The 27,185-nt window shown below is 37.0% G+C and overlaps 1 protein-coding gene and 1 long non-coding RNA gene across 10 annotated transcripts in view; one reads left to right on the forward strand and one right to left on the reverse strand.

Annotated features, from left to right (window-relative positions):
- The window catches only part of LOC145943103 (uncharacterized), a 155,245-nt gene extending 128,877 nt beyond the window's left edge, over nucleotides 1-26,368 (forward strand). For all 8 annotated transcript variants that reach the window (XM_083050474.1, XM_083050473.1, XM_083050475.1 and 5 more), the window contains 12 exons: nucleotides 1,001-1,137; nucleotides 2,856-3,144; nucleotides 3,801-4,066; nucleotides 5,811-5,963; nucleotides 6,945-7,139; nucleotides 7,817-8,205; nucleotides 8,385-8,621; nucleotides 10,894-11,073; nucleotides 12,779-12,926; nucleotides 13,626-13,898; nucleotides 14,592-14,926; nucleotides 15,736-26,368. In XM_083050474.1, coding sequence (XP_082906600.1) covers nucleotides 1,001-1,137; nucleotides 2,856-3,144; nucleotides 3,801-4,066; nucleotides 5,811-5,963; nucleotides 6,945-7,139; nucleotides 7,817-8,205; nucleotides 8,385-8,621; nucleotides 10,894-11,073; nucleotides 12,779-12,926; nucleotides 13,626-13,898; nucleotides 14,592-14,926; nucleotides 15,736-16,075 — 2,942 coding nt within the window. In that variant the 3' untranslated portion in view covers nucleotides 16,076-26,368. The remainder of the gene's footprint in view (nucleotides 1-1,000; nucleotides 1,138-2,855; nucleotides 3,145-3,800; nucleotides 4,067-5,810; nucleotides 5,964-6,944; nucleotides 7,140-7,816; nucleotides 8,206-8,384; nucleotides 8,622-10,893; nucleotides 11,074-12,778; nucleotides 12,927-13,625; nucleotides 13,899-14,591; nucleotides 14,927-15,735) is intronic.
- Nucleotides 1-27,185, reverse strand: part of LOC145943116 (uncharacterized) — a 240,043-nt gene that overhangs the window by 212,702 nt on the left and 156 nt on the right. The window lies entirely within an intron of this gene.

Raw genomic sequence — 27,185 nt, forward strand, 5'->3', positions numbered from 1 at the left:
ACTCTGTAATCAAGTTAATTCCACTGGCCGTTTGCAAGAATACTAATTTTGTAGAAAGCTAAAATGGAGCTTTCATGACGGCTAATGACTTATAACTAGAATTGTACAAAATCAAGATAAAAGAACGATTCGAGTTGATTAATGCAATTCCAATAATTACTTACGCATCTTATCCCATTAAATCATAAGTTTTAATCGAATCGAATAATTAAATAAGAAATATAAAAATATATAATTATATTATAAAATTATATCCTTGTAAGAATAAAATTTAGATTTTTTGTAATAGTTTTTATGGAGAAAAAAAATATGATGAAAATATTACAGAAAGGCATGCTCGTCGACCATTCTCTTTTCCCATAAATTTTTAGCCACAGATACGATTTTTCACGGCTCTGGGAAGTGCACTTCCGGGTTTGAAAAATGCTATTCGTAAGAGAAAATTTACGGACGGCCATGACGACGTTGTTGGCCGCAGTAAGAAATCGGTTTCAAGAAGATAAGGTGGAATCCACTGTAGAACAATGTATTCCTTTTGTTATCGAATAAGAGAAAAGACAATCGAGATGTAGGGTCAAAGATATAGGGATTGTAAAAATTATCGAAATAATTATATAGGTGATATACGGCATCTATATACTTATTTTTATGAGAGAGAGAGAGAGAGAGATAAACTGTTTCTTATATTTATATAATAATTATATAGATCGGAAAATATAATAAATTATACTTTGGTCGAGTTTTATGTTAAAAATAGATGTCACACATCATATAACGTGCACGTGCACGTGCATTCAATTATAATATAGCGATTGAATGTGTCGAGCAAATTTCCAATAAAGGCGAGTACTTTGATATTATAAACACTTCACAAACTCAATAAAAATAATCTGAGGAATAAATAGAAGAGAGAATATAAAAATAAGTATCGACATATATATAATATATAAGAATAGGAAAGAACGTGAAATATTTAAGTATCTTAATATTCATGTTGCAGCTTGCAATAAAACGTATTATGGCGACGTGGGGAAGACGTATGATCTGGAACTGCATCGACCGAAGGAGGATAAGGTGCCTTACATTTGCAAGCTCACCTTTAACGCGCCAGGTGACGATTTTGGTGATATCGTGCAGGTGAGTCTTCAGACTATTCATTTTCAATTATTATTGTATAAAAAATCAAATGAGAAAGTCTTCTACGCTCGTGTAATGTTCAAAACGAATTTATATATTTAAGAGGCCAACTTTTCGTATTATTATTTGTATATTAATATTACACCGATTCTATATTCGTATCATTATTTAATGGTAAAAAGCGCGAGACAGTTTCTTTTCACGAACTGTAAATGTACTATAAATATACTATAATTTACGAATTATAATAATTTTTTCACGAAAAAAACTAACGCGTCTCGGAAATTTGCAATAAATTACATTTTCACTGAATCTGACTTTAATTAAAGTATGCATTAACGAAGTAACGAAGTTCAAGAAAGAAACCAGAAAATAATGAAGCAGAAGAAAGACAAAACGACGCTGGATTTATGTAGCAAATTAAATTCCGAATAAGTTTTTAACGAATCGTAGATTAAGGAAGTCCGAAACCGAGTGCTAAGAATAATTATTTTCTTTGCGTGAAGGGAATTAACTATTAGTATCCTCCGAAGTGAAACGCGTTTTCTTAAAAAGAATCTCGAATATATTACGCAGCTGAAACATACATGCATGGGGCGAAGGAATAACGTTCGCCATATTCCGGAAAAAAGAAAAAACATTTGCGCGTCCATTTTTCACGCCGCAACGAAGGGAATTAGGTATTTTTTTTCTACTTGACTTTTCTCTGCGGAGAAATTAAAAGCGGAATTTTTAATAAACGTCGCGAATTTTCCGACGATTGCGTCTGAAACTGACCGCGCGCCGAGTTTCCGAGAGCGCGAAAACTTTCTCGAGAGCGCGCACAAAAACCCTTTTTCGCCTCCAGCCGCCGAATTATTTACACGGTAATATTTGCCGGCTTTCTCATATCTGCATAGCGCAGGTCACGAGAATCCCGTGCCAGTGGTTTATACGTAGAAATGTTTATTGTCCTTATTTCTCTCTCAAAGGAGCCAGCGGCTGCGCCAAAATTCATAGTGGATGTAAAAGAACAGATGTAACAGAATATAGTAGTCGTGCGAAATTATCGTCTGACATTCAAGTCAACATGAATTTACGAGACTCACTCTATTTCCTCTAAAGTTTCTCTTAAAAAAGAAAAGACTTGAGATCATGAGATAAATAAACTTGATGCAGTCATTGGCTGCGAAATATTCTTAAATACAGCAGGCGCATTCTGTTGCACATAAATATTTCTTGATCGGTGCTTATCACGTCAATCATAGCACTCGCATGACTACGTGCTGCAAAACCGCTTTCTATCATCTCCAAAAAAGCGGGATTGTCGATATTTTAATCGCGCGACGCGAGCGGACGTGCGTGACTGCTCTTTCGTGTGAAAAATCGTGCAAACTATCCATTTCTGACGGCTCGATCAATGATCGATGAGGCTGCCGATGCGAATTTATTTGATCGGCAATGTAAAGAGGAAACTTTCGCAGTAAAGTCACTCATCCAATCGCGACACTGTCGGTCATTAAATAAAATTTTGAAAAATATATTTAAAAAATTAATTAAAGATATAAAAAATGGATATTTAATATACATAAGATATCTTTATACCTTCTAATAAATTAGAATATGATAAAATATTCTCTTTTTTTAATAAGTTTAAATCTCTCTTCTAGTCTATTATTTTAACATTACTCAACATTTGTTCGTTATTATTTATGCAGAATTTTTTTTTTCGGTTGCAGCTGACCTTCGACAGTTTCACTCTAGGCAAATTCGTGTCATTCACCGCGGAGGGATGTCCCGATGGATCCTTGCAGATCTCGGAGGCACAACGTCCCGATGTCGGCGGTCTTTGGTGCGGCACGTCCTGGGGGCCCGCGATCTATTATAGCGAAACACCCAGTGTCTCGATCATCCTCAAGCTGCTTAGGCTCAGCAAAGATCAGACGGGATTCAACTTCGACTTTAGGATGGCGTACAAGATGATCAGAAAGTCCGACGCGGTGGTGCGTTACGGAAATCCCTTCGTCGGTAGGTGATCAGCTTCCGTTTACAGATTTCGAGCACGTATCTCGAAGTTTGGCTTCGACATTTGTCCCACGTTCCATGGCCTTTATTTCGTGTACTCATTTCGTTGCAATCAGTTCGGAACAAATTTAGAAATTTTCTGTAGTAAGACTGTCCCAGTAAAATCTAACGAAATTTTGGATTTCGCGTTGTTTCGTTCCTACTTTATAAATATTATTATTATTACTATCATAAAAATGTCGTTTCGTTATTATATTTCGTTATAAAATATTTTGTGTTATAAATAATAAAAAAGTGCGATTGTTTGTGCAACTTTAAGACACTTATAAGTATAAGATGCGTAAATATTTCGAGCTTGAAAATCTAATATACTTGTGATACTTTTAATATATATTTTAATATATATTTGTCCAAATATATATATATATATATATATATATATATATATATATATAATTGTGTCACCTCGTTTAATGAATAAAACTCGAATACACTTTCCGAGCGAATATCTGACAAAGGAATTGTTTGAAGCGATCCCACATTTGCAAAATTGCACGGAGGCGGGTTATCGTTAGCGGACGGCCATTGAAATTGTGCGGACAAAGAATTTCCCGATATTTTCGCCGTCGATGATTAAAATTCCAATGTCACGTGGTCAGGAATAACGCAGGTCGCCGGGATGCCGGCGTCGACCGAGCGCACGTCCGTCGCGTACGCGAACACGTCGATGGCGATGCCGGTGCAAATGGTCGAGCAACACGTGCCACCGATGCCTACGAAGCCGAGCTCGGAGCAGTTCTTAGGGGACCTAATATCCGGGACTTATTGCTCCCGTATATTCACCGACTGCGACCGGAAGAAGTGCAGATTGCAGTCGCCCAACTTTCCCGGTCTCTATCCCCGCAATCTCACCTGCTATTACGCGGTAAGGCTCGCCGAAATTGTGCCCCCCATTGGCTCAACTACTTTTGTGTTTTTATTCTAGACCGTAAAAGCTTGTAAAAAAATTATCGCAGGATATATAACCATACTTTAAGTAATGCTAGTGAGAGTAAATTTGTCATTCAGGTTTTATGAAATATCTAATAACGCATAACTTCAATAAAAAATAATATGCGAAGAAGTATTCAGCAATATTCAAAATATGCAAAAAAAAATAATGTTTATAAGAGTTTCCATCTTCTGCGCTTTCCATCTTAGGTTGCTCATTAGGGAAACATCGGGCGTATCATTAGGATAATGTATCATCGCTCGAATTAATTCAGTCGTCGTCGAGCAGATGCGCGGCAGTGATATACGATCGACATAGTCAGACAGGAATCCTCTCTCTGGAGTCTTGACGCGGTTCATATTTCTGTTTCAAGCAGACACACACCTGGCAACGGAAGTCGTAAAAATGGCTCTTTCCCTTGCATGCGGTTAACAAATCGGACGGATTCTCTTCCGGTGGCCATTATTTTCCCTTAACATCTCGCTAGGTACCGTGCGAGTCTCCTTATCACGTAAATCAATGCGAGTGACTTTGTATGGCCGGTACAATTTTTTATTTGCAAATGGAAAATTCAAAATTGGTCGGCAGCCAAGTACGAAATTCATATCGGCAATATAAGGAATTGGCAAGGTATCACTCTGATTTTGTTACGACAAAAATTTAATTTAAAAAGAAAAATAGAAAAAAATAATGAGACGAAATGTTTAAACTCTTTTCATTACTTTTCTTCTAAATTATTTTCTCTTGATCTCTATTTAACTTTTCGTCTTTTTCTCCAGTATAAATACTCAATTTCGTTCTGCACGAAAGCTATTATTTCTGATGAAGCTCAGTAGCCAATGGCGGTTGTAATAATGTGAGCATTTGTCATCGCGAATCGATGCCGCGAAACTAATCAACCTCCTGGATACTCAGTCACTCGGATGGACGAAATACGTGAAGGTTTCGGTGGAATTTACGGCCTCCCGTTTCAACAATCGGAGGCGGTCATTTATCCTCTTCGTGTACTATAGACAGGCGGACACTCGTGGGACTTGCGCTAGATAGACTTCGATTACGACTTCGAAGCTCGCAATCTCTGTCGGTATATTTCTCTACTAAAAGTTTATCTTATTTCGAAAACTTCGATACAACCCATTCTGATCGCGCACTTACGCTCAACATCGTAAAGTCTCCGATACCTAAATAAAGATCGATTCGTCACGTATTTATTCTGTTAACTCTATTGTGATGAGTAAAAGGCAAACTTAAAATTTATTTTTACGTTGTACTAAAAAAATCTACATGATTTCTTTTAATAAAGCATTATTCATTTAAATTATAAAAAAGACATTCAAATAAAAAAATTAATTCAACATTTCGTGCTAAAGTTTTATAGAAAAATCCATTAAGTCTATTTAATTCTTAAATGCATGATTGTTCTTATAATACAATAACTTTTTTAGAAGATAAAAACTAATTTTTAATTAGTATGAAAAATAAAGAAATAAAAGAATTAAAACTGATACCATTTGATGTAAACATATTGTTGTTTGTATCTTTAGTCGCTAAGAAAATATAATTATAATCTCTGCCGCATAATGCATATAAGCATATAAGCATTAAGAAAATGATTTTATGTGAGAAAAATTCAGTTTGAGTAGGTAGAAGTACTCACTCGCATTTATCTATGACGCAGGTGAGACAGCATGAAGTGCCGGCGGGCAAACACGCTTTAATACACGTAAAACAGCCCCGAGGCCAATTGGTAGCTGTAAGAGCGAGACCAGCTACTCAGGCAGAGCCGCCGCCCCGGGAGCTACGTCTTTGGCAAGATTGCGACGTCGTTCAGGTACGTAAAGCCACCGCGAAAATTGGATTAGCTGATATAAATTCGAGACAGAGACGGAGAAAAGGGAGGATCGCCGGAGACACAACACGTGACCGGTCTGCCAAGCAGTCGCGAATGCCTTTGCATAGTGATCTCCTGTCAGCGGAGAAATTTCTAAGTTTCGCGTTCTCTCTTTCCCGCGCGGTTGGAAAAAAGTCACGACTGCGATATTTCTCGTGCCAATATATATACGTAGAGAGCCGATTGCGTGCTAAACGCAGCCGCACAAATTCAATCACTCTCTTGCTGTGATTTATTCAGGACGATAAATCTGTATAGCTTTCTGATTTTCTTTCTTCAGAGTAAATCTGTTAAATATATTTCAGAGCTACGTCTTTCAATATATCAAACTTTTCTAATTTTAATATTATCAATACTAATATCTTAACCAATTCACGTAAGAATTGGTTAAGATATTATTTAAATTATATAATATTTAGTAATATACATTAAGAGAATTTTCTCTTAGAATTTATCCTGAAAATCATGATAATCGTGGAACAATATGAAAAAAATTTTATGAGACGTTCTCTGATTAATATTTATCACAATAAAAATAATAATATCTATCACAATAAAATATAAAACATGTTTGATTAATTTTACTAAACTGCATAGTAAAATTAATCAAACATATTTTACATTTTATTGTGATAAATATTAATCAGAGAAATTCTCATAAAATTCTTTTCATACAATATTGTCCCACGATTACCATAATTTTTAGGGTAAATTCTAAGAGAAAATTCTCTCTGTGTACAAGTAGTAGTAATAAATATTTAGTTAAAATATTTCATTATTTTATATTAATTTAACGAATTAGATATTAAGATGATAAAATTAGATCGACGATGATTCTACCGTACGTAGGAATTTGATCGCTTTGTTCTCGAATTACACTTATCTCTTCCACGCGAGATAGATATAAATTTACCTTTACAGGATTATGTAACAGTATATGACGGATACACCACTAGGGAGCCCGTGATCCTAAAATTTTGCGGCGGCGGAGAACCCGTACCGGAGGCCATCAGCAGCGGTCCGGAGATCCTCGTGGAGTTTACTACCTCCCCTTATGGCACCTTCTTACATCCGACGCCGCCCCATTCCCTACATGGATTTCAATTAGAAGTGCAAGTACGTGAGCGAGCTTTCGCCATAAACTGCATAATGACCACCTTAATTAACGTCTAAGCTATCCACCTCTTCTTAATCACCCATAAAATTAAACACTTTAGATATGTAGATGTAGACAATATTCTACGAGGGAGAATACTTTGGAAAATGAATCATGTCTTGCGTTTGAATTACATAACTCCTTGAGACAAACATTTCATTATACACATGCTATTTAATCGATTATACCATTATTAATCCTGTCAATGCAACAAATTACGCGATAATCAAAGAAAATTATTATATACTATCGAAATAATGCATGATCGTAAAAATGATTGTACATTCCGACCAATCTAATTATTTAAAGAACTGAGATATAAATTATCATCTCCTTTTCTACTTTCTGTGTTACAAAAGCAAGAATTTTGGAATTCGTTTCACCTCGTTGATTGCGTATAAAATTCAACGAGCTTCCGTATTATAGAGCAGAAACAACGATATCACCGACGCTCGCATTATCCCGTAAAATTTCCTAACGACACACCGCAGAATACATTCGTATCAGATAATACCGCAAACACGCGATCGCTCGGGCAATCCGCTCAACCACCCTCCCCCTTCCTCCCCCTTTTCGAAGAGGGCGACGCGAAACCCCTCTGCACGCAAACCCACTGTGAACGCGCGTCGGCTTCCAGGTCACGTTCGTGGACGCCGAATCGCCGACCTACGCCAAGAATAAGCGTTGCGAGTTCTGGCTGAGGGGCACCGGCGGTGGCGTCCTGGCGTCGCCCCGTCACTCACTGCCGAGAAACAGCACGTGCCTGTACCATCTTCGCGGCGCCGGTCCCACCCTGCCGAGCCCGACGCCCCCGCAACCGCTGCCAAAGTTCCCGGAGCAGCGACCCGGTACCGTCTGGAGGCGACCGGCCCCGAGACCGCCGCAGCCGCAGTTTCGCGTCTGGTTGTCCATCCTCAAGTTCCACGTGGGCACAAGTCTGTCCACCACGGACGAGGATTGCTCCACGACGCTGATGGTCTGGGACGGCGAGATGATGCCGTTGTCCGAGTGCAACGACGTCGCCTGGTATATAGTATATTATTTCGCTTTCCTTCATTCTTAATTCTTGCCTGGTTACGCAGCAACTTTTGCTTGATCGATTAATTATTATTTATTGTTAATTTTTCTAGTCGCCGTAATTTGCTGAATTATTTAAAGAATTTAATTTTTACGAAAGAGAGTCAACGCAACTGTGTCTGTTTCAGTGAGAAAGAACGTCAGCGTTACGCCGAGAGGATGGGTGACCCGATTCAAACCGTTCTTTCGCGTCCCGCGAGCAATACCACGTTGCTGGCGAGATACTGCAAGGATAAAGTACCGAAGACTTGCGATCACGCTATCTTGCAGAACACGAGTCGTCCGTGCTCTTTGGGGGAAAGCTTCGTCTCCTCCGGCAGCAGCCTGACTATCGAGATGCGCATGATTGAGTCGACGGCGCTTAGGCAAGTAATTTTTAATGACAATTTGAATTATCGAAATTAAAATATCTTACACCCGATATATTTTATCGGTTGAAGAGATTGAACGCGCAAAGATACTAAAATTATTAAAAGAAGATATCTGAACACACTCGTATATAAAAATATTTTTCAATTAAATAAAGAGTTAAATTAAAGTTTGAGTTAAAGTATCGCTTTTATATCCTATGTTTTAATTAAATTCGCTAGCCTGCTTGTAACCTCTGATATCCGTTTAAAAAGTTATATAACTTTTGTAACTTGTTCCTTAACATTAATTGGATTGCCACTAGTAAACAATATTGCAATTGGATTAATAAGTTTCATTAATGTCTTAATCGTATCTATATTCTGAAAGATTATATTAATTTCCCTCTAAAGGATTATAATAATTCTCTTTGCTTTTTGCTTCGACAGTAATCCGAGCATATTCTTCGCAAAAATATTCATATACAGGAAAAGAGAAATAAAAAAGATTGAAAAATCCATAGACGAATGCAACTGGCCGTGCAAATCGAAGAAAATCCAAAAGTTTAAAAAATATCAATAAATTCTCTTTATTTCGAATCGTGCGCAAAAGAAAAGTATTAATAGACTATCGAAAAATCTCGAGAGAATATATATTTCGATCACAAGTTGCATATCGATGATATTATTAAAACGCTTAAAAAATTGGTATACACACGTATGCACACGTGCATATACGCAACTTACGTTTATTGTAATTCCGCGTTTCATCCGATTTGCTTACAACACTGCATCGAACCGCCGGAGCGTTACAAGCGAAATATGCGAGAACGTTTTATAGCAATACGGCGCAATATCTGTCGCAGCAGCACGTTTCATTCGTTCGCCGCGCTCTACGCTCTCTCTACCACTAGCTACAATATAGGTTATTCATGAGAGTGGAAGGATTCCTCCTTTTTTGCCCCCGTCCTTTCCCTTGCGAAGGGAAGATAGCGGAATTTAGAGGAATGCCGAGACGCGCGGCAACCTCCACATCCCATTTGCTTAATTTTATATACGTACCCTCTTCCCCTTTTCCAAAAATGTTACGTTTATCTCTTGACTCGAGTTACTCCGTGAATATAAAAATCATTTTAATAAATCTACCTGTGCACGATATGCATAAAGAAACGCGAGTTTCAATAAGATGATCTCGAGAGGTTTTGATAAATAATTAAAAGTGACAGGAGAGAAAAAGATTTTTATAGAATCTTAAAGTCTAAAGTTCGATATTGAAAGAGTCATAATTGTTAATAATTTAAAAAAATGAGCGCAATATTTGGGCGCGTAAAAATATGATTTTTATCGAATGCCTAATTAAATCCCGATCACGTCGGATCTTTGTCGGCGTTAATCGGTGGGAATTTGCGTTCCCCTCTTCCCACATCCCCTTTATCTCCCATTTGCTCGCGCACGCGATAATCCCTCAAAGTGCACGCGACAAAGATCCAGATCAGCGTTTCTGTCAGTGAATAATTGATAATCGGTCCTTTCGCGAGCCGTGTGTCGATGACACACCCCGATTCACATTTTACACGCGTTACATTCGCTCATCACGCCATGTGTCGATCTACCGTGTCGTCGCCCTCTCTCTCTCTCTCTCTATTTTTTATTTATTTATTTTTTTTTTATCTCTCGCACGTGTCTATCACGCGTGTAGACACGGCGTGCTCGGCCGACGATGAGCGATGCGCAATGCGGATACATCGCACGGTCCAGTTAATCCTTTCCGCGCCAAGTAAAGCCTACACCGGCGAGGCTTTATAATAAGCTCAGGCCGGTTTAATAACATCCCCCGGTAACCGCACGGTGCAACGTTTCTCTTCAAGACCCGTCGCCTCTTCCACAATCCGCCGGGGTTCGTCGATCTTCATCAACGATCTTTCCCTGGCGGACAGCGGCACATATTAACCCTTTACTTCCTAGCGCGCGAACGCGGTTGTTTTATTACCTTAATATACATCCATCCCCGCAGTCGTAAACGCAAGGCGTATTAGCATTTGCGAACTTAATCTGATGTTTTTACGAGATTTAAGACATTGCATTATTGTAGAGAGAGAACAACAAGATTTATTTCTCTAATTTATATTTCTATATAAATTCTGTTTTTTTTAAATTTTTTGTTTAATTGTTTCACGGATTAATTTCTTAAATATAGTAGATATAATTAATCTCCTCTCTTCGGAACACACTTTTGCTTCAACAAATTAATTTAAAAAAATTTGACATGAAATAAATCACTCTTTTCCAGGCCCGTCAACTTTCGCGCTCTGTACGAATTTGTCGATCTTCACCAGGATGGCGATTCATACGGTAGCGGACCGTGTTCCCGCGTCTTTTATAGCCGCAACCGAGACCATTATCCGGATCGTAAATTCCGTGGACCGCGCGATATATTCCTGTATGGTCGTGGCGGGTCAAAGAATATAAGGTAAGAATACGACTTATTCATATTGTCGTTACATATAGCGAATTAAACACATCCTCCGAGTACCGTGGAAAATATTTCGCTCGAATTTGTTTACCGGAAATATGCGTCACTGTCCACCCTCGATTAACTTGCCAAACACGTGGCTCACACTTTGAAATTTATAACAAAATTTCTAGTGTATAATCTCACGCAACAACTTCGTTCGATCAACACATTATCATTTATCCGTAATTGTTCGTTCGTCGATAGAGTATCGCAGTTGACAGTTTGACATTATGATAATCTATCGCCTACGGGGTGGGGACCAATTCGGTTCGGAATATCATCGTGATGGCTAATATAACGATATAACGATACGATAATGATGTCGTTAACTCGTTACCATTCGTCAATTCATGGCTGTTATTAACAATGGCTGTTATATATCGTAAGTCGTCTCGTCGTAAAATTTATATTGTTTTTTTCTTCCTATCTTTTTTTTCGCGATCAAGCGATTTGCAGGTGACGTATTACACACAAATGGAGATGAGATTAAAACTGCATGTCGCACGCTAAACTGCGATTCAAAATATACGCCGTAATATCCGTCAAAGTTTTATCGCTTGTACTTATTCTCGTTATTGATAAATCCACATTGATCGATACGTATTTTTTTTTATTCAAATATCAAGCCTCGATATAAAGGAATATTTAGAAGTATAGTATTTTACGGTGAATCCCATCATCGGAAACAGAGGACTTAAATAGCGGCTCTTGCTTCTGTTTCCGATGATTCATCCCAGATATAGTATTTTCAGTAAAGAAGGACTTATCATGATCTGTATCAATTTATTTCCCCAGATCCTAGACATCTTTTCGCGAAGTCTTTATAGCTATCGTACGACTCGCAGAGTCTAGATATCTGCGATAAAGTAGCGAAAAAAGTGTGCCCCCCTACGGAACGAACATACACATTCGTACTAGTCCTATCGCTCGCGCCGTTCTTTTATTACTGTCCGCAGGATCGAATCTTCCACAACCTCGATAAAATATCAGTTAGACTTTACGACAATCGTAAAATGAGCTTTGCGCCGTTAGACCGAGATCTTTTCGTAAGTAAGAATTTCTGCTGCAACATTCAGCAGAAATGCACAGAGAAGAAAGAGTATTTTATTATGTAATATTCTAGAAATGTACTCTCCCACATCTTCTCTCCCTCAAGATAAGTAAACAATCTGCGTGCAGAATTTATCAATATTTGATAGAATATTATAATATAGGTTGAAAAAATCTTTTAAATTAAAATATTCGCTCACCATATGTTGATTGATCAGATGAACAATCTAATAATCTTCAAAAAAATCAATCTAATTCAATTCAGCAAAAACAATCTAATTCGATTTAGTGAAAATTGCTATTTACATCCGCCAAGGAGGGATTTATCTCCCGATCGGATAATGAAAGGCAAAAACGTTCTCTGGCGAAAATAATTTAACTACGGTATCCAAAAAGAGAGACCAGAAACTCGGTAATGGTGGTTGCACGCTACCATGATACACCCTTAGAATCACTTTGCGAGTCGCTTTCCGATTAACGAGCGTCCAACCTTCGATGCTCCTCGTAATCTTCCTGCAGTATCGATCACTGAACCGGCTCCTTTGCCTGGCCGGCGAGGCGTGTAGATTCGATTAAGTGCTGAAAGTGCAGGCCAGAACGGGTTTTGCAGCTGCGTGTACCGCTTCGAAGGAGAACACGACGAGATGGTGAAGCTGAGGTTCAACAAGCTCCTCAATGGGAATCGCACCTGTCGCAGCGTTAACAGCACCGATTTCAATAGGCTGCTCTGCGTCGGCTCCGAGAACTTCTCCGTTAAGGTGCGTAATTGAAACTTCTGCGATTAAGTTCCACGGCAAAGCCCTTGCACGCCCTTCCGCGAAAGTTTTGCAATCGATACATGTCACGAAATCGCTGATTTACTCGGATTACATTGTATATAATTAATATTTTAATTTTACAAGAAAAAAAAAAGAAAAATTTGTATAACATTAAATATATATATCAAACAATTGCCATTTGTGAGTTAGAAGTTACCTCGAAAAGACTAAACTCGAAAATTATGAGCGACGTGAATTACAGTTGGGTACAATGGAAGTTAGGTGCTAACAGGTAGCATTGATCTGGTAATTAAGGATAGTGACTTTATCCATGCAATAGCAGGTATCAGCAATCTCCGAAACACGATAGATCGACAAGCTTTGAAGTTTCCACGTAGTCAATACCAACATGAATCAGACCAGACCTCAACATGCATCGAGTTGTATTATTATAGTTGGTTCTCTAATAACACGGATACGAAATTGGTAAAATATAATTTTGAGATTGCGACTCAATGACAATTTATCGAGATTCATTTCGCATTCAAAACAGAATTTTTGTTTTGGTGTTTGCGAAACGTTGATGATAACGAAAAAATTTATTTCTTTAGTCATGTGACACATTAATTGGAAAGTAAATCGAAAGTAGGATTCTAAGGATAAATACGGAAGCATCTCTCTTTTGCTGCTTATTTACAGGTGCTCGATTTACCTTGGCCAAACGCACCGCCCATTCAACGCGATTGTCTTTGTTCGAATCGATCGCTACCCATCAATATCAAATCTACTTCTAATATCGCCGAGGTGCATTTCACCGTTCAATCTATGGACGCTTTGGATGATTACAATAATCTCTTCTTCGAAGGCGTCTGGGAGTTTGTCAAGACGGTACACGCAGAATGCATGCCGAAACACAAGGTCAGGGGACCATCTGGCGAAATTAAATACACATCACCAACCGAAGAGGATGAGGTAAATATCTAGGGGGCCTTTATATACAGGCTCGCTAGAACTGACATCTAAGATTAATTCTTATTCCGAAGAAAAAAGTTCGAGAAGAGATAAATTATGTTTGCGAATAGACTTTCACATCTCTCAATATACATACATATATGCACAGAGAGAATTTTCTCTTAAAATTTACCCTGAAAATCATGGTAATCGTGGGACAATATGATATGGAAAGAATTTTATGAGATTTTTTTTTATTAATATTTATCACAATAAAAATAATAATATCTATCACAATAAAATATAAAATATGTTTGATTTACTATGCAGTTTAGTAAAATTAATCAAACATGTTTTATATTTTATTGTGATAGATATTATTATTTTTATTGTGATAAATATTAATCAGAAAAATTCTCATAAAAATCTTTCCATATCATATTGTCCCACGATTACCATGATTTTCAGAGTAAATTCTAAGAGAAAATTCTCTCAGTGATGAAAAAAGTTTAAGAATAACATTATTTGATTTCTGATGCTTGCGAGAAAAGATATAAATATCGAGAATCTCGATTTGTTTTTTTGATTAAAAAGAATTGAAATAAAAAATAACGAGAATAAGATATTTTAAATCGCAATTTCTAGTGAATCATTCTCTGCATCTACATAGTTATTCGTTTACTTCAATGTTTTTTTTTCCTCTGTGATTTTTAGAAAAATTGCGAGAACCAGCCGTGGCTGATCGATCCCGGTCCGAGTCAATATTTGTACGTGAAAATGCACGGCATAATTATGTCGAACAACACAAAGTGCGCGACGAAAAATCGCATCATCGTACACACGGGCGGCGCGATTCACGTATCGATCTGTCCGAAACCATCTGCCGACTCGAGGCACCACGTGGTGGAAGTTTTCAGCGACGGTTGGGCCGTCAGCAGCAACGCGATGATCCTCGCACCGGGACAGGAGCCGATCAGGACCATCGCCGTAGAGTTTATCGTGGAGGAGCCAGCTTCCTACACGGTCACGTGGCTCGAGCTCACCAGAAGGTAAGAACAATATTTTCAGTAAAAGAAGGAATGTGAATTAAAAGTATTCCCGACAAAGCGAGCACAAAACAGAGACCTCGTAACTTGTCCAGAGTCTTTACGAACGCAATCTCCTTCTTAAGATCCCTTCATTAAACTTCGCCGTAACTTATCTATAACTTCCGCAATCTCTGTTTCGCGAAGAATAATTCATCTCGCAGAAATGAAAATTGCTTTAATAAATACACACGATGTGTATATTTGCACTTGGAAATTGTATAAAAATCTCTTGCGGAAATCTACATAAAATGTAGAGTTCAAAGTGTATATCTCTCGCAATGTTTTATTTATGTTTTATATGTTACGCGAAATGACAATCTTAATAATTGATAATCCAATTTTTCTGGAGCAAAAATATCAATGTGTAAATGTAAAAACTCTATAGAATTTTATATAAACGTTTACAATATTTAAAAAATATTGTATAAACGTTTTAAAATGTTTAATAATATAATAATATTAATATTTCAATAATAATATTATAGGAGAAAATCTCTGCTTTTATAAAAATTACATTAAATCAAATAATGGCTTTCTGATCTACCTCAAACATAATATTAAAGTTTGCACGGAAGTAGCAGCTACTCAAGAATGTCTCTCTCTCCCTCTCTCCCTTCTTTCTCTCTCTTTCTCTCTCTTTAGAAAACACCTTAATTAATATCCGCTCGACGTCACCTGCCCTCGATTGAGCGGGTGGAAGTCGAGAGAGAGAGAGCTGCGTCGTCACGCAGCGGAACAATATAACTCTATCGATCCTCTCTGACCCGCAGACCGTCAGTGACGTCAACGGCGGGACTGCAAATGTCGCGGGATTGCGAGCAGCGTTGTCCGGAGCTGGACGCCTGCATAAACGCCTCGCTTTGGTGCGACGGCGTGTCCCACTGTCCCTCCGGTTACGACGAGGCCCTGACGCACTGTTCCGTGCTGCTGCGACTGCCACCCCTGCAGCTTGCTCTGGGCGCTCTCGTCCTGATCACCGTCCTCGGGGTCGCTTTCTTCATCATCTGGCGGATCTGTCGGCGGCGCGGCCGCCGCTCGATATCCCAGCACCGTCTGAAGAGCATCTCGTCCGAGACGGCGATAATCGACGGCAAAGAAGTGATATGCTGACACAGCGACAGTTCTGTGCGTTACGTCGAGGTCGATCGGGTCACCACCGTGTGACGATCGCCGTGGTCCACGTCGTCGTCGATCCGGATTCCGGCGGTCCTCCACAGACCAGCGGCCAGACTCTGCTCGGTCCTATTCTCCTGAAGAAGACGAGCCAGCTGTCATCGTCGTCGTCGTCGTCGCTGTCGGAGGATTCGCGGAACTACCTCCACGTAACGCGCAGAACTGTCGCGTGCAAGAGATATTGCACGTTAGATGGAAGAGTCGCACTTATGATCGGAAAACGCGTTCGATGCTCGATGACTCGGGCGAATGGGAGAGCGCCTTCTTCTTCTTTTTCTTTTTCTTTTCTTTTTTTTTTTTTTTTTTATCAAACAAACGGCTTTTGTTCCCGATCGGATGTTCTGGTCGAAAGAGGTGGGTCTCGTTTCAGATTCGGGAAATAACGACGGCCGAGAGAGAGATAGAGGGTTCAGAGAGTCGGATGATCTGATTAATAGAGTGTTGAGAATATATAGTGTAGAGCAGAGTGAATGAAATGTTCTTATAGGATTATAAATCCAATGATGTCTATGTCGGAACTAGAAGTGATCGAAAGAAAACGTGTAACGGCGGATTAATCCAGCGTGTTTGCTGTAACTTTTCATTGATCAACAACGTTGCAGCAGCAACCGTCTGGCTCTATTTAATAATTTCTAACAATATATACTGCCAATTCATCAATTTTCTCATTTTAAAAGACTGAATCATTTTATATATGTATACATATTTATATACATAAATTTTTTAATAAAGATTTAAATATATGTATCTGAAATATATTTGTCTGATGGCCAATTTGTGGCGAACGCGTATAATCTATAAATACGCGACGCAGCAGATCAAATTCTCGGCCGGAAACTACAGCGGACATCGAAACAATCACTGCCGCGATAGCCGGCGGATTCCGGAAGTTGTCGAATTTTTGATACCTTTCGTTACCTTCGCGCGTTCGAAGCCTTATTACTTTTCGTAGAACCGTTACACGTCCCAACCACACGCGAAAGTTTTCACGATTCCCTATCAAACTGCCCGAAAGTCGTCTCGAAATGGAGGAGATAAAAAAAAAAGAGAGTGAACAGTATAAGTCGCAGAATTAAAGTGCGAACTACTTCAACGAGGACAATAAATAATAAAAATCCTAGTAGTATGTCGCTATTATGGTAGAATGGCTTTTAGTGACGATCGAACGACGCTGCGCCTTGATCAAGAACTTGGACGGTTAGCGCAGTAAGAGAGTAAACATATAGTAGAGGATTATATATATTTTGGCGTAATGCCCGAGAATTAATGCTGTAATAAGTAAATAACGGGGCTTAGTATCTACTATAATGCGTTGTTAGCGGATTAGTAAGTTATTATGAGCCAGTTTCATCAATATCGGTTGACCTTAACCGCGCATCTTAACGGTTCGATCACCGCAAAGTTCAATGTAGCGACGTAATTAAATTAAACAGAATTAATTTTAAACGGACATTAATAAAACCGGTCTCTATATCATTTCATTTCATTAGTATTAACCGGCGAAAAACTGTCAAAGCCATATTTTATCCAATTAACAGATATACAAAGTCTTCATGTATAAATATATATATACAATATATATTTGATATTTCACACACGATATCGAGCGTTATTGCGTGAAATAATGTTCGAAGGATCGTATAGGACAGAGTGAATTTTCATAGCTATCGATCAATTCATCAAGGCGCCACGTCGATCCGATTGATCCACATCTTGATTAAGAAACACCTCGTTCACAGAAATCCGAAGCATCGAGCGTCGCGCGCAAACGTGCTAGCACTAACTACGTTAGTTCTTCTTGATAATAGAGTAGACACAAGGTGATCCTACAAAAGCCGAGCGAGAGCCTTCCGTCTCGTCTCTCGTGTTTCTTTTTTTTTTTCTTTTTAAACGCGCGTGACATGACTCACACGAGATTGTGTGTCTGTAAAAAAATAATAGATAATTCCGGAAATGGTCGACGCGCTCGCAATGTCGCATCGTTATCGTTACTAGATAAATTAGGACGTCGATCGAGGGAAGATACTAGATACTTAATGCAAACGTGACGCACTATTATATTGCGGCCGTGGTGACGCGAGAAAGAAAAAAACTTCGAAGTCTCGTTACTACCACCTATTGTTTACTGCCAAAAGAAAAATAGTCGATTACACCTGCAGTCGAAGTAAGAATATTACGGTTACACGCGTTCATAGAGAGTTTTATCACAAGGTAAAATTGCGAAGATCTCCTCTACGTATCATGGCCGCAGACCTCTTTCGGACGTCTGCATTTGCGCTTAAGCCGCGCCTCGATGTCCAGCAAAAACGCAATTTCAATCTGAGATGTAGACAGTCGAGAATTATTTTGCCCATTACAAGGCGGAAAATTTCACTGATTCGGATCGAGAAGTATATAGAGAAATAAACGGGAAACGTAGTTGCACGGCGAGCTTAGCACATCGAGGTGTAGCCTCAGCCGGGAAGAAAAAATTTCAGCTAGAGATACTGACCAAGTTTAAAGCGATAGCCGACTTTTAGGCGACTTAATTATTCACTTTAGCGATCTCGCTGCTGAGGGAGCGAATAATATGTAGATTAATCAGTAGCCTGAAATTATGTGATAATATATAAATGCTGTTTTCCTCGGAGCTGTGCTCCGACATTATTGTTAACGCCGGGCGAGCGCGAGAGAAACATTCTCTAGCGGATCAATATTCGAGAGGAGCCACCATTTCCTTCCTCCCGCTATATTTTCAACGTAACGTGACAACGTGTTACGCGAAAATTGCGACCCGGGGGAAAGTTTAGCGAGACGGAATAAAATGGAGCGACCGAATGTGACGGTTCATCTTGAATACACGCATATACGAAAGCACACCGACATCATCGCTGCGGCTTGTTCATACTTGTACATAATCGATTATTATTTATCTATTTGTATCGAATAACGATGTTGCATGTGTACTTCCGCTCGCATGTTCATCGAGCACGTATATTTTCTCGTTTTAATCATTTTTAACTCGCACATATTTCCACAGTTTTCCTTCTACGACTCTCCATTATCATCCGAGCGTTCAATTTTAATCAGTCAATTCAGAGGCGACGCGATGAGCGAGCTTTATCCGTATATATTTTTTCGCTTTAGCATTAATTAATTACTGAAGATAAAATGACGATTCCCAGTAATATGATAACGATTGTTGTCGATCGTAAATATAGCAGTCACCGGTAAAAAAAACAGCCGTTTAAAGAGAGTTCCAAAGTGCGATCGATAGCGAGGTCGCAGCGTTATCGAATCTATCAGTTGTATTTTATAACTAATCCGTTATGTCACAAGCGATAAAATTTTGACATTTACAACTTCGACTCGTAGGACTTTTAGTACAACACATGACCTGTATGTCACCTGTATCCTGTATCGATAAAAAATGCACAAGTGTCGCACAAACTCCGAAAAGATCGCTACTTCTAACTAAAATATGAGACACAGTTGACACGAAAGTCGCTTTTCATTGACAGAAATAAATTTTCAAAAAAAACGTGAGAAGTTCCCTCGAAAAAAAATTTTGATCGAAAAGAAATCTTTAAATAATACAATAAATAATACAAGGCAAGAATTACCTTATATAGCTTTTACGTTGTTGCATATAATATTACGATTATTTTTTTTTTTTTATACAGTGTATATCGATTACTGCGAGTGGAAGTTCGCATCTGATCGTTTTACTACTCCATAAGTGTAGATCTTCAGAAAAATCACGATAGAATCGCGTATATTCTCTCGAAAAAAAAAGATTCATTCAGAACGGAATAAAAAAAAGACGGAAATTTGAGAAGAATCAACGAAAAAAGAAACGTAGCGTGCTGATATCAGCTAACCGGAAATACCGCCAAATACTCTCTCGTTATTTATGATGCGTATACGAACAATAATTAACGCGTATATAACCGAAGGATGCGAGACGCAGGAAAATTTTTAAGCGCGATGTATAATATTGTCAAGTTCTTTACAAAAAAAAAAAACATTGGATGGAAAAAATTATCCCACATTATAGTTGTATCTATGGAACAAATTTCAATTTTATTCTTATTCTACTATCTTCGAAAACACGTATGGTATTATACGAGTTTCGTACTGATCGGACACTCTGCGGGAAGATAAGATTTATCGTGCTACGTTGTAAGTGATAGCGTTGCGAATTAGTCAGACGATGGGAAGCAACGCATGCAACGCATGTCACGCAAATATACATTTGGTTTAACTATGATCTTGTGTTCAATCAGGAAGAAGCAATACAAGTTTTCTAACGAAAAGGAGGTCACGATTTTACGATTTCTCTTATTTCTATATACCCGTAAATTTTTTATACCCTAATCCCTTTTTTCCCTTTTGTACAATATTATAGAGTGACTCTGACAAAGTATTCCAAAATGCTATCTATTAAAGCAGATATCATATTGTTACAAAAAGTTTAAAGCAAGCAAAAAAAAATGATATTATATAAAATGATATCACATTGTTGCAAAAAAAGTCTTTTTTTAAAACAAGTAAAACAAATGATATTATATAAAATGAATTTTTTAACGATTAAGAGATTTTTGCTCGTGTCATAATGGATATCAAGATAAATTGTGCTAATTATTTTTAAAGGTTTTTGTTTTTATCTGGGACCAAAGATATAGTTTCATTTAATACCTGCCAATGACGTAATCGTTTTACGTAATATAATGCGTTTTAAACAAGAATATCAAAGTTTATATTGGCTGATTCGTGAAGACGGAGAATTAAAGACTGATTATTTACAATATTGATATAGTTTGCTTTCAAAACAATTTGCACTGCCACGTGTATTTTTTTTACGAGGGATGACAACTTTGTCACTCTATTATTTATAAATCAATTATTTGTAACTGTTGATGGATTTAAATATAATAAAAAATAAAATGTTGCACTCGTGTGTTGAAAGTTACGAGAATTGCATGATTTAAGTGACCATAATCACTAGTGGACTGGAAGAATAAATTTTTCAATCTATTTTATATACAATCTCTGTAATAATAACTTCCATAATTTAAAGTTGCAGTTAACCCGAACGTAACGATATCAGCTTTAAAACCATGACCCAGATACGAAGCCATTATTCGCTAGTGTGTTACAACGCCTACCAGAGAGAAATCTTTCCAAAAATAGGTCGTCGAAGGTCTTCTTCTAATTATGTTAATTGTTCCTGACACGAGCGAATTAATTTACGAAATAGCGCATAATTAACTGCAACCTGAATAATTGCACGCACAAGCACAATTTGTCATTCTCCATTCACAACGGAAACATTTTTAATTCCCCGAGAGAGAGATATAAGTAATGAAAAAATTAATTGTTCCATAAAACGCGAGCGGTGACCTCCTTTTGATCGTTGTATTTTAAAACGATGGCATATTTAAAAATTTATTCCGATCATATCGTCTTTTCGATATTAATAAGAGGCGTTGCACGATACATCTCATAATCGTCTATGCATCACAAAGGACGTGAAATTTCCATCACGCCCAATTAATTATCATGCGTAACCGCACACGTCCGGAAGGCTGCGAGAAACGTTTACGAGAAATATGTCATCACGTGAATATAGTACTGCCTTTGAAAGCCACCGTGTTCGCATATCCGACGAAATAATTAAAAATTTACTGGCCACGGGACGCCTGATCTGCATCCTAGTGCATTGTATTTCGTCGCCGTTGGGGATGAATCGCGATTTCGACGTCCGCATTGTCATTTATTATTCCCCCCTCTCTCTCATTCATCCCCCGGCACAGCGATGAAATTTTATTATCGCAATACATCGTTCTTCTATTCGCGTCTATGAATACCTCGCATTTGAGAATTGAAGGGTGCATGATTATAACGACACAAAATTCAGCGAACCAAGGCGCTCCCAATCTGTCACCGAAAACACAACGCTTTATTGATCGGTTTGCTACACAATTTGTTGCTAAAGCAATGTCTCGTCGGAAGTTGTTAATAAGCTGCCGAATAACTCGATGTAAATTCATATATGAAACTGCTACTGAACTCTCTCGAGTAGACAGCTTCGCAAATTACCTATACTAGACCTTATTAACGACAAATATAGAGAGATAAAAGTGTGTATGTGTTTAAGAGATCGTTTAAAATTTAAAAGCCGATCGGAGGATGCGTAATTGCTTATCGAAACTTTGCAGGAGAGAGTCGACGTTTAATCTTCACCATTTAAGACAGGATGAAACTTCGGTCTAATTCTAAAAATTAAATAATGTAGGACAAAGTTACGCTTCTCTTATGAGATGCGAAATCTGAAGAACGTGACATTTTACTAATTCAGCCACGCCGAAATGAAAAATATTACGAAACTTTTTAATCAATGTCTCGTTGTAAAATGAAAATTAAGCCGTTTATTTTAAAAACGATGTATAAGTCTAGTTTTGAAGCATCACGATTTTCAACATGATGTAGATATAATTCACTACAATGTCTCAATATATTTTATAATCTGGACTTATATCACTTAACTTAATATAAAATAAACGAATCAGTCATATTAAGTTATTGTATATGAAAACTGTCGGATTCCGAAAGTTTCATATCAGTTTTATGAAAAGTTCTTAAAATGTGAATCTTTTGATAATCAAATATTACGTATCACATAAAATAATATGATTCTTTTACAAAAGTATGTTTTAATTTTTGCAAAATAAATATTAATAAATGTATAGAAATATAGAAAAAAAATTAAAAAGTTTATATTATATTCTCTTTGATTTAAAAAAAAATTGCTTCTCACGTTTCTTCAAATCAACTATACATTATGTACTTTTTTTTTTATTTTATCGGAAATTATATTTGAAACTTACTGATGCAAAATTAAAATTTTAATTCATGCGCAATGATCTAGTAATATTTATTCAAAATTAGATCTTTGATCTAAAATTAATCTCCATGAACAGCTGATCCACGTTTTTATGTGTCACGTTTGAAACGTAAATGTACACGAGTCGCAAATATACTGCCACGCACACACTTTCACGTTATTTTCAAGAATGATCATGTGAATAGGACCCTCAAAATACAGTTCTAACTAATCGCCATCAGTTTAGAGAGAGAAAGAGAGATATCACCATGTCGCTTGCATAAATATCGATCGTTATATAAATGATCGGTGTGGTCAATGTATGAAAAACGAATTTTCGTCTGGCCAATTCTCTCGGCTCGTGTTTCGATTGTAAATAAGCATAATCGTACGATTATAGATCACGATGTAAGCCAATAAAGTAATTAATTAGAGACGATTTTTAGGCGTTACTATTAAAAATGTAAAATCATATCCGCGACTACAATTACAAGAGATACAAACGATCAAACTATTGATCAAACTATCAACTGTCAAATTAAATTTACCACACGATTAATAGCGACTAAACTCGCTCGATTGTCAAGATTTTCACGCTCAATTTTCATTCACCTGTAGCCATCAAGATTTTATGATATTTTTTAGCGATGTTATAGAGCCACACATACAGAATATACGACGAAATTTACAGAGAGAAAGAGATAGAGACATAATATGTTATTTCGTCTACCAGAATGAATACAATTTGCGTACAATTAAAAAAAAAAGATTTTGGTAAAACATTCGTATGTGAAAAATATTGTAAATTTTTTTTGATTCCCATTATATAGTCATCATCATTTGTCTAACATTTTTTCAGAGAGACTTGATTGATTTTTCATTCACTATTATAACGAAATAAGGAGACAAACTCTTTCTTTCTTTCTCGTCACAGCTGCGGCCAATAGAAAAATCGTTTATATCTCTTTTTGATCGGTAAAGTTCTGAAAGAAACAGCCAGTTTCAAGCCAGATACATAGGCGAAAGAGAAGTTTACTATCAGCATGAGATAAGAATAAACCGATATCAACCGAAAAGAGAGCTGGAGCGCTTTGTTATGCAATAAGCATACAATCGTGATAGTCGCGTATTTGTTACGAGGTGCATTGTCTTGCGCATTACCTACGCGATTATTATGCAAATGAAGGTTGCAACGAGACGAAGAACTCGCGTGATTGCATGTACTACATAGAATTCTACGCTGCCGAAGATACAACGCTTATCGTTTCGGGCGTCTTGGTACTTCGCGATATAATTCGTGTAATAAATGTTAAACAATCGTCTCGTTTTACCATTACTCTTGCATGAAAAATATAAGTTTGCGTTTTAATTACTGTTATTAACAGGACGATATCAGAACCGTTTTTGCGTATCGAGATAAGCGTTTCTGTCAATCACAATTCTTTATGAAGATGTGCTTCATTAACACGCGATTAATAGCGAAACAGTTTATTAAGAGTCTCCATTAATTTATAAAGATATAATGAAAAAGCAGAGACAGAAGAAAATTCTCTCAGATGCAATTGGAAAGATCGCGAAGAATTGATGGATGTTTTTAAATAATATCGCGTGTATTCTCGAAGATATATCTTCATGTACTACAAACACGAACGACATAAATTATGAGTCACTATTTTTACGAATTCAATTTTCATATATCATCTATTTTATATTTTCGTATCATCATTCCATCAAAAAGCGACGATCTGTCTTCGTATTTTGCAGCGACATGGTCACCGCTTATCCGAGCGAAAGCATTTCAAAGTTCTTTAAAAAAAAATGCGATTCGATCGTGCTCCAAGCGAGATTGCTCGCGAGAGATCAAATCTGTCCTGCGTTCGCCATCGATTGCATCGCATTCGATTGATCGTAAATCCGATAATCGTATCTCGAAATTCGCCTCTTTACACATCCGAACCGAGAAAATAACGTAAACTGTAATCAAACGCGGAATTTTAATCGGCACTCGAATCGTGTGCATCGATTCGGATTTCGATACAATCCTTGTTTTTCAGGCGAAGCTTTCTCACGATATGCACGACCGATTAAACGATAATGCTTAAAAAAAAATCATGCGTGTTTTGGTATATATTGTATATGTTAATAATATTGTATATGTTATAAATATGTTGATATATCTTATAAATTCAAATCGTGCACGCGCGCACATATCTTTCGAGCTTTTTTACTCGCCTTCTTCGAATGCGTTCAAATAAAAATTTTCTGCGAAAAATAAGACTAATTTTTAAGCTAACTATAAAAAAAATTTTTATGTGATTAGCCCCGCTTCGTGAAAACGATTGCATATATTGTCACTATTTTCGGTCGTCATTAGATTATGAATGATGAGCGCAAAGTCAGCAAGAAATCTGACAATAACATAAAGATACACGTACGCACGCACGCATGCACGCGATTTTACCACGAGATGCATAAACGCACATGTCATATATTTATTCGTAACCGCTTTTGAAGACAGTGACACGAATCGCAGTGTACAACTACAAATGTCAATGCTTTAAATATAATGTGACTTTAAACGTGAATTAAAATATCAAGAAGTTGATGTTAAGATTGACTACTATACATATATAAATTTGTTAATTAAAATACAATATCAACTGTAGTGTTAATTTATAAGATTAAAAAAATAGATATTTTTTAATAATTATAATAATTTTATATTTTTAATTCCAGAACTAATAAAAAGAGAGAACTCTCTCTTTCAAAGATTGGATCAAAGCAATATATAAAAAATGAGTGGATTAAAATTTCAAATTTTCGAGATATAATTTCATAGAATTTTCCATTCGTTTTCTGAAATTTTTTCTTCCGTTCTTTGTAAATGAGTAATTTATTTGTGTCGAAACGCAAGTATCAAGTTCATTGCGCAATTAATCGACAGACAAGGCAATGATCCGCGCATGAATCATGGACGTGTCATGATTTATTCACGGACGAATTACAGCCGTATCTCTCGGAAATGAATGCGTCATATGACGTCATTAGAATCTGACTCTTGCATTAGACGATTTGCTGACGAAAATGCATTTGCATTTCACAACAGATGACGTGTATTTGTGTCGGTCGTCGCGCGATTTCGTGTCACGTGCTTCAATGACTGGCGATATCATTATATACACCGTTAATTATTCCACTAAAATAAGAACAATAACGATCAATCATCTGCCAGACGTAAACCTTAATTGACCCTCCCGAAAACATGCTCACGCGACATGCATATAGTTACTAATTGTACCATTACCGATTACCTACTCGAGGTATATCGAATATGCGACATTTTTAATAAATTATTTTGAAGATTGCTCACGCCTCTCAATTTTTTCTCGAAAAATCTATAAAATCCTATAAAAATCCACTTATTTCCTTATAATTCATTAACTTTCCTTTGTATAAATCGATATGCCGCGAAATATATCTATTTCCATTAATTTTCCGATATTATAATTTCTCAATATGTTATTAAAATATATATATCTTAACTTTTTTTGAGTTAAAATATTGGGAAATATAATATGTGACTCAGAATTATACAATATATATTTTTATAATTAAAAATATATATTGTATAATTGCAGATAACTTGTTTTTTAAATCTCTCAAAAATATATATTGTAGAAATTTTTTATTTTTAAAATTTGATGACGAAGAAATGCTTTCGATGATTATCATATGTATATATGTATTTAGCAACATATTCATATATGTTGCGAAAACTCTTCATGTGTCTACTTATTTTTCTTGCTATTAATATAATTAATATAATAATTGATATAATTGAGTTTGTTGAGTCGTTATTAAATATATATCATGTCAAACATGACTTGTGGAAAAACGTTTTTAATTAAAAAAGCATATATAGATGTCATTAATAAAGATATTGACTTTAAAAGATAAAGCTGCAATGTGTCTCGACACATGCGCTAATAATTTTCGGAAAACAGATAACATTATCAATTCATTACGCGAATTCTGTTTACGCGGGCATGTTATCTTTTAGCAATTGTTATTTCTAACGATTATATATATATTTGCGTGGATGAGGTGCCAAAAATATTTGGCATCACGAGTATTGTATTAAGAGCCTCCGTCATCGGAGGAAAATTCTCTGCGTACATACAT

This window comes from Prenolepis imparis, unplaced genomic scaffold, assembly GCF_030444845.1.
Source record: "Prenolepis imparis isolate NDT839.2.m4 unplaced genomic scaffold, iyPreImpa1.0 SCAF_11, whole genome shotgun sequence".
Taxonomy (NCBI): Eukaryota; Metazoa; Arthropoda; class Insecta; order Hymenoptera; family Formicidae; genus Prenolepis; species Prenolepis imparis.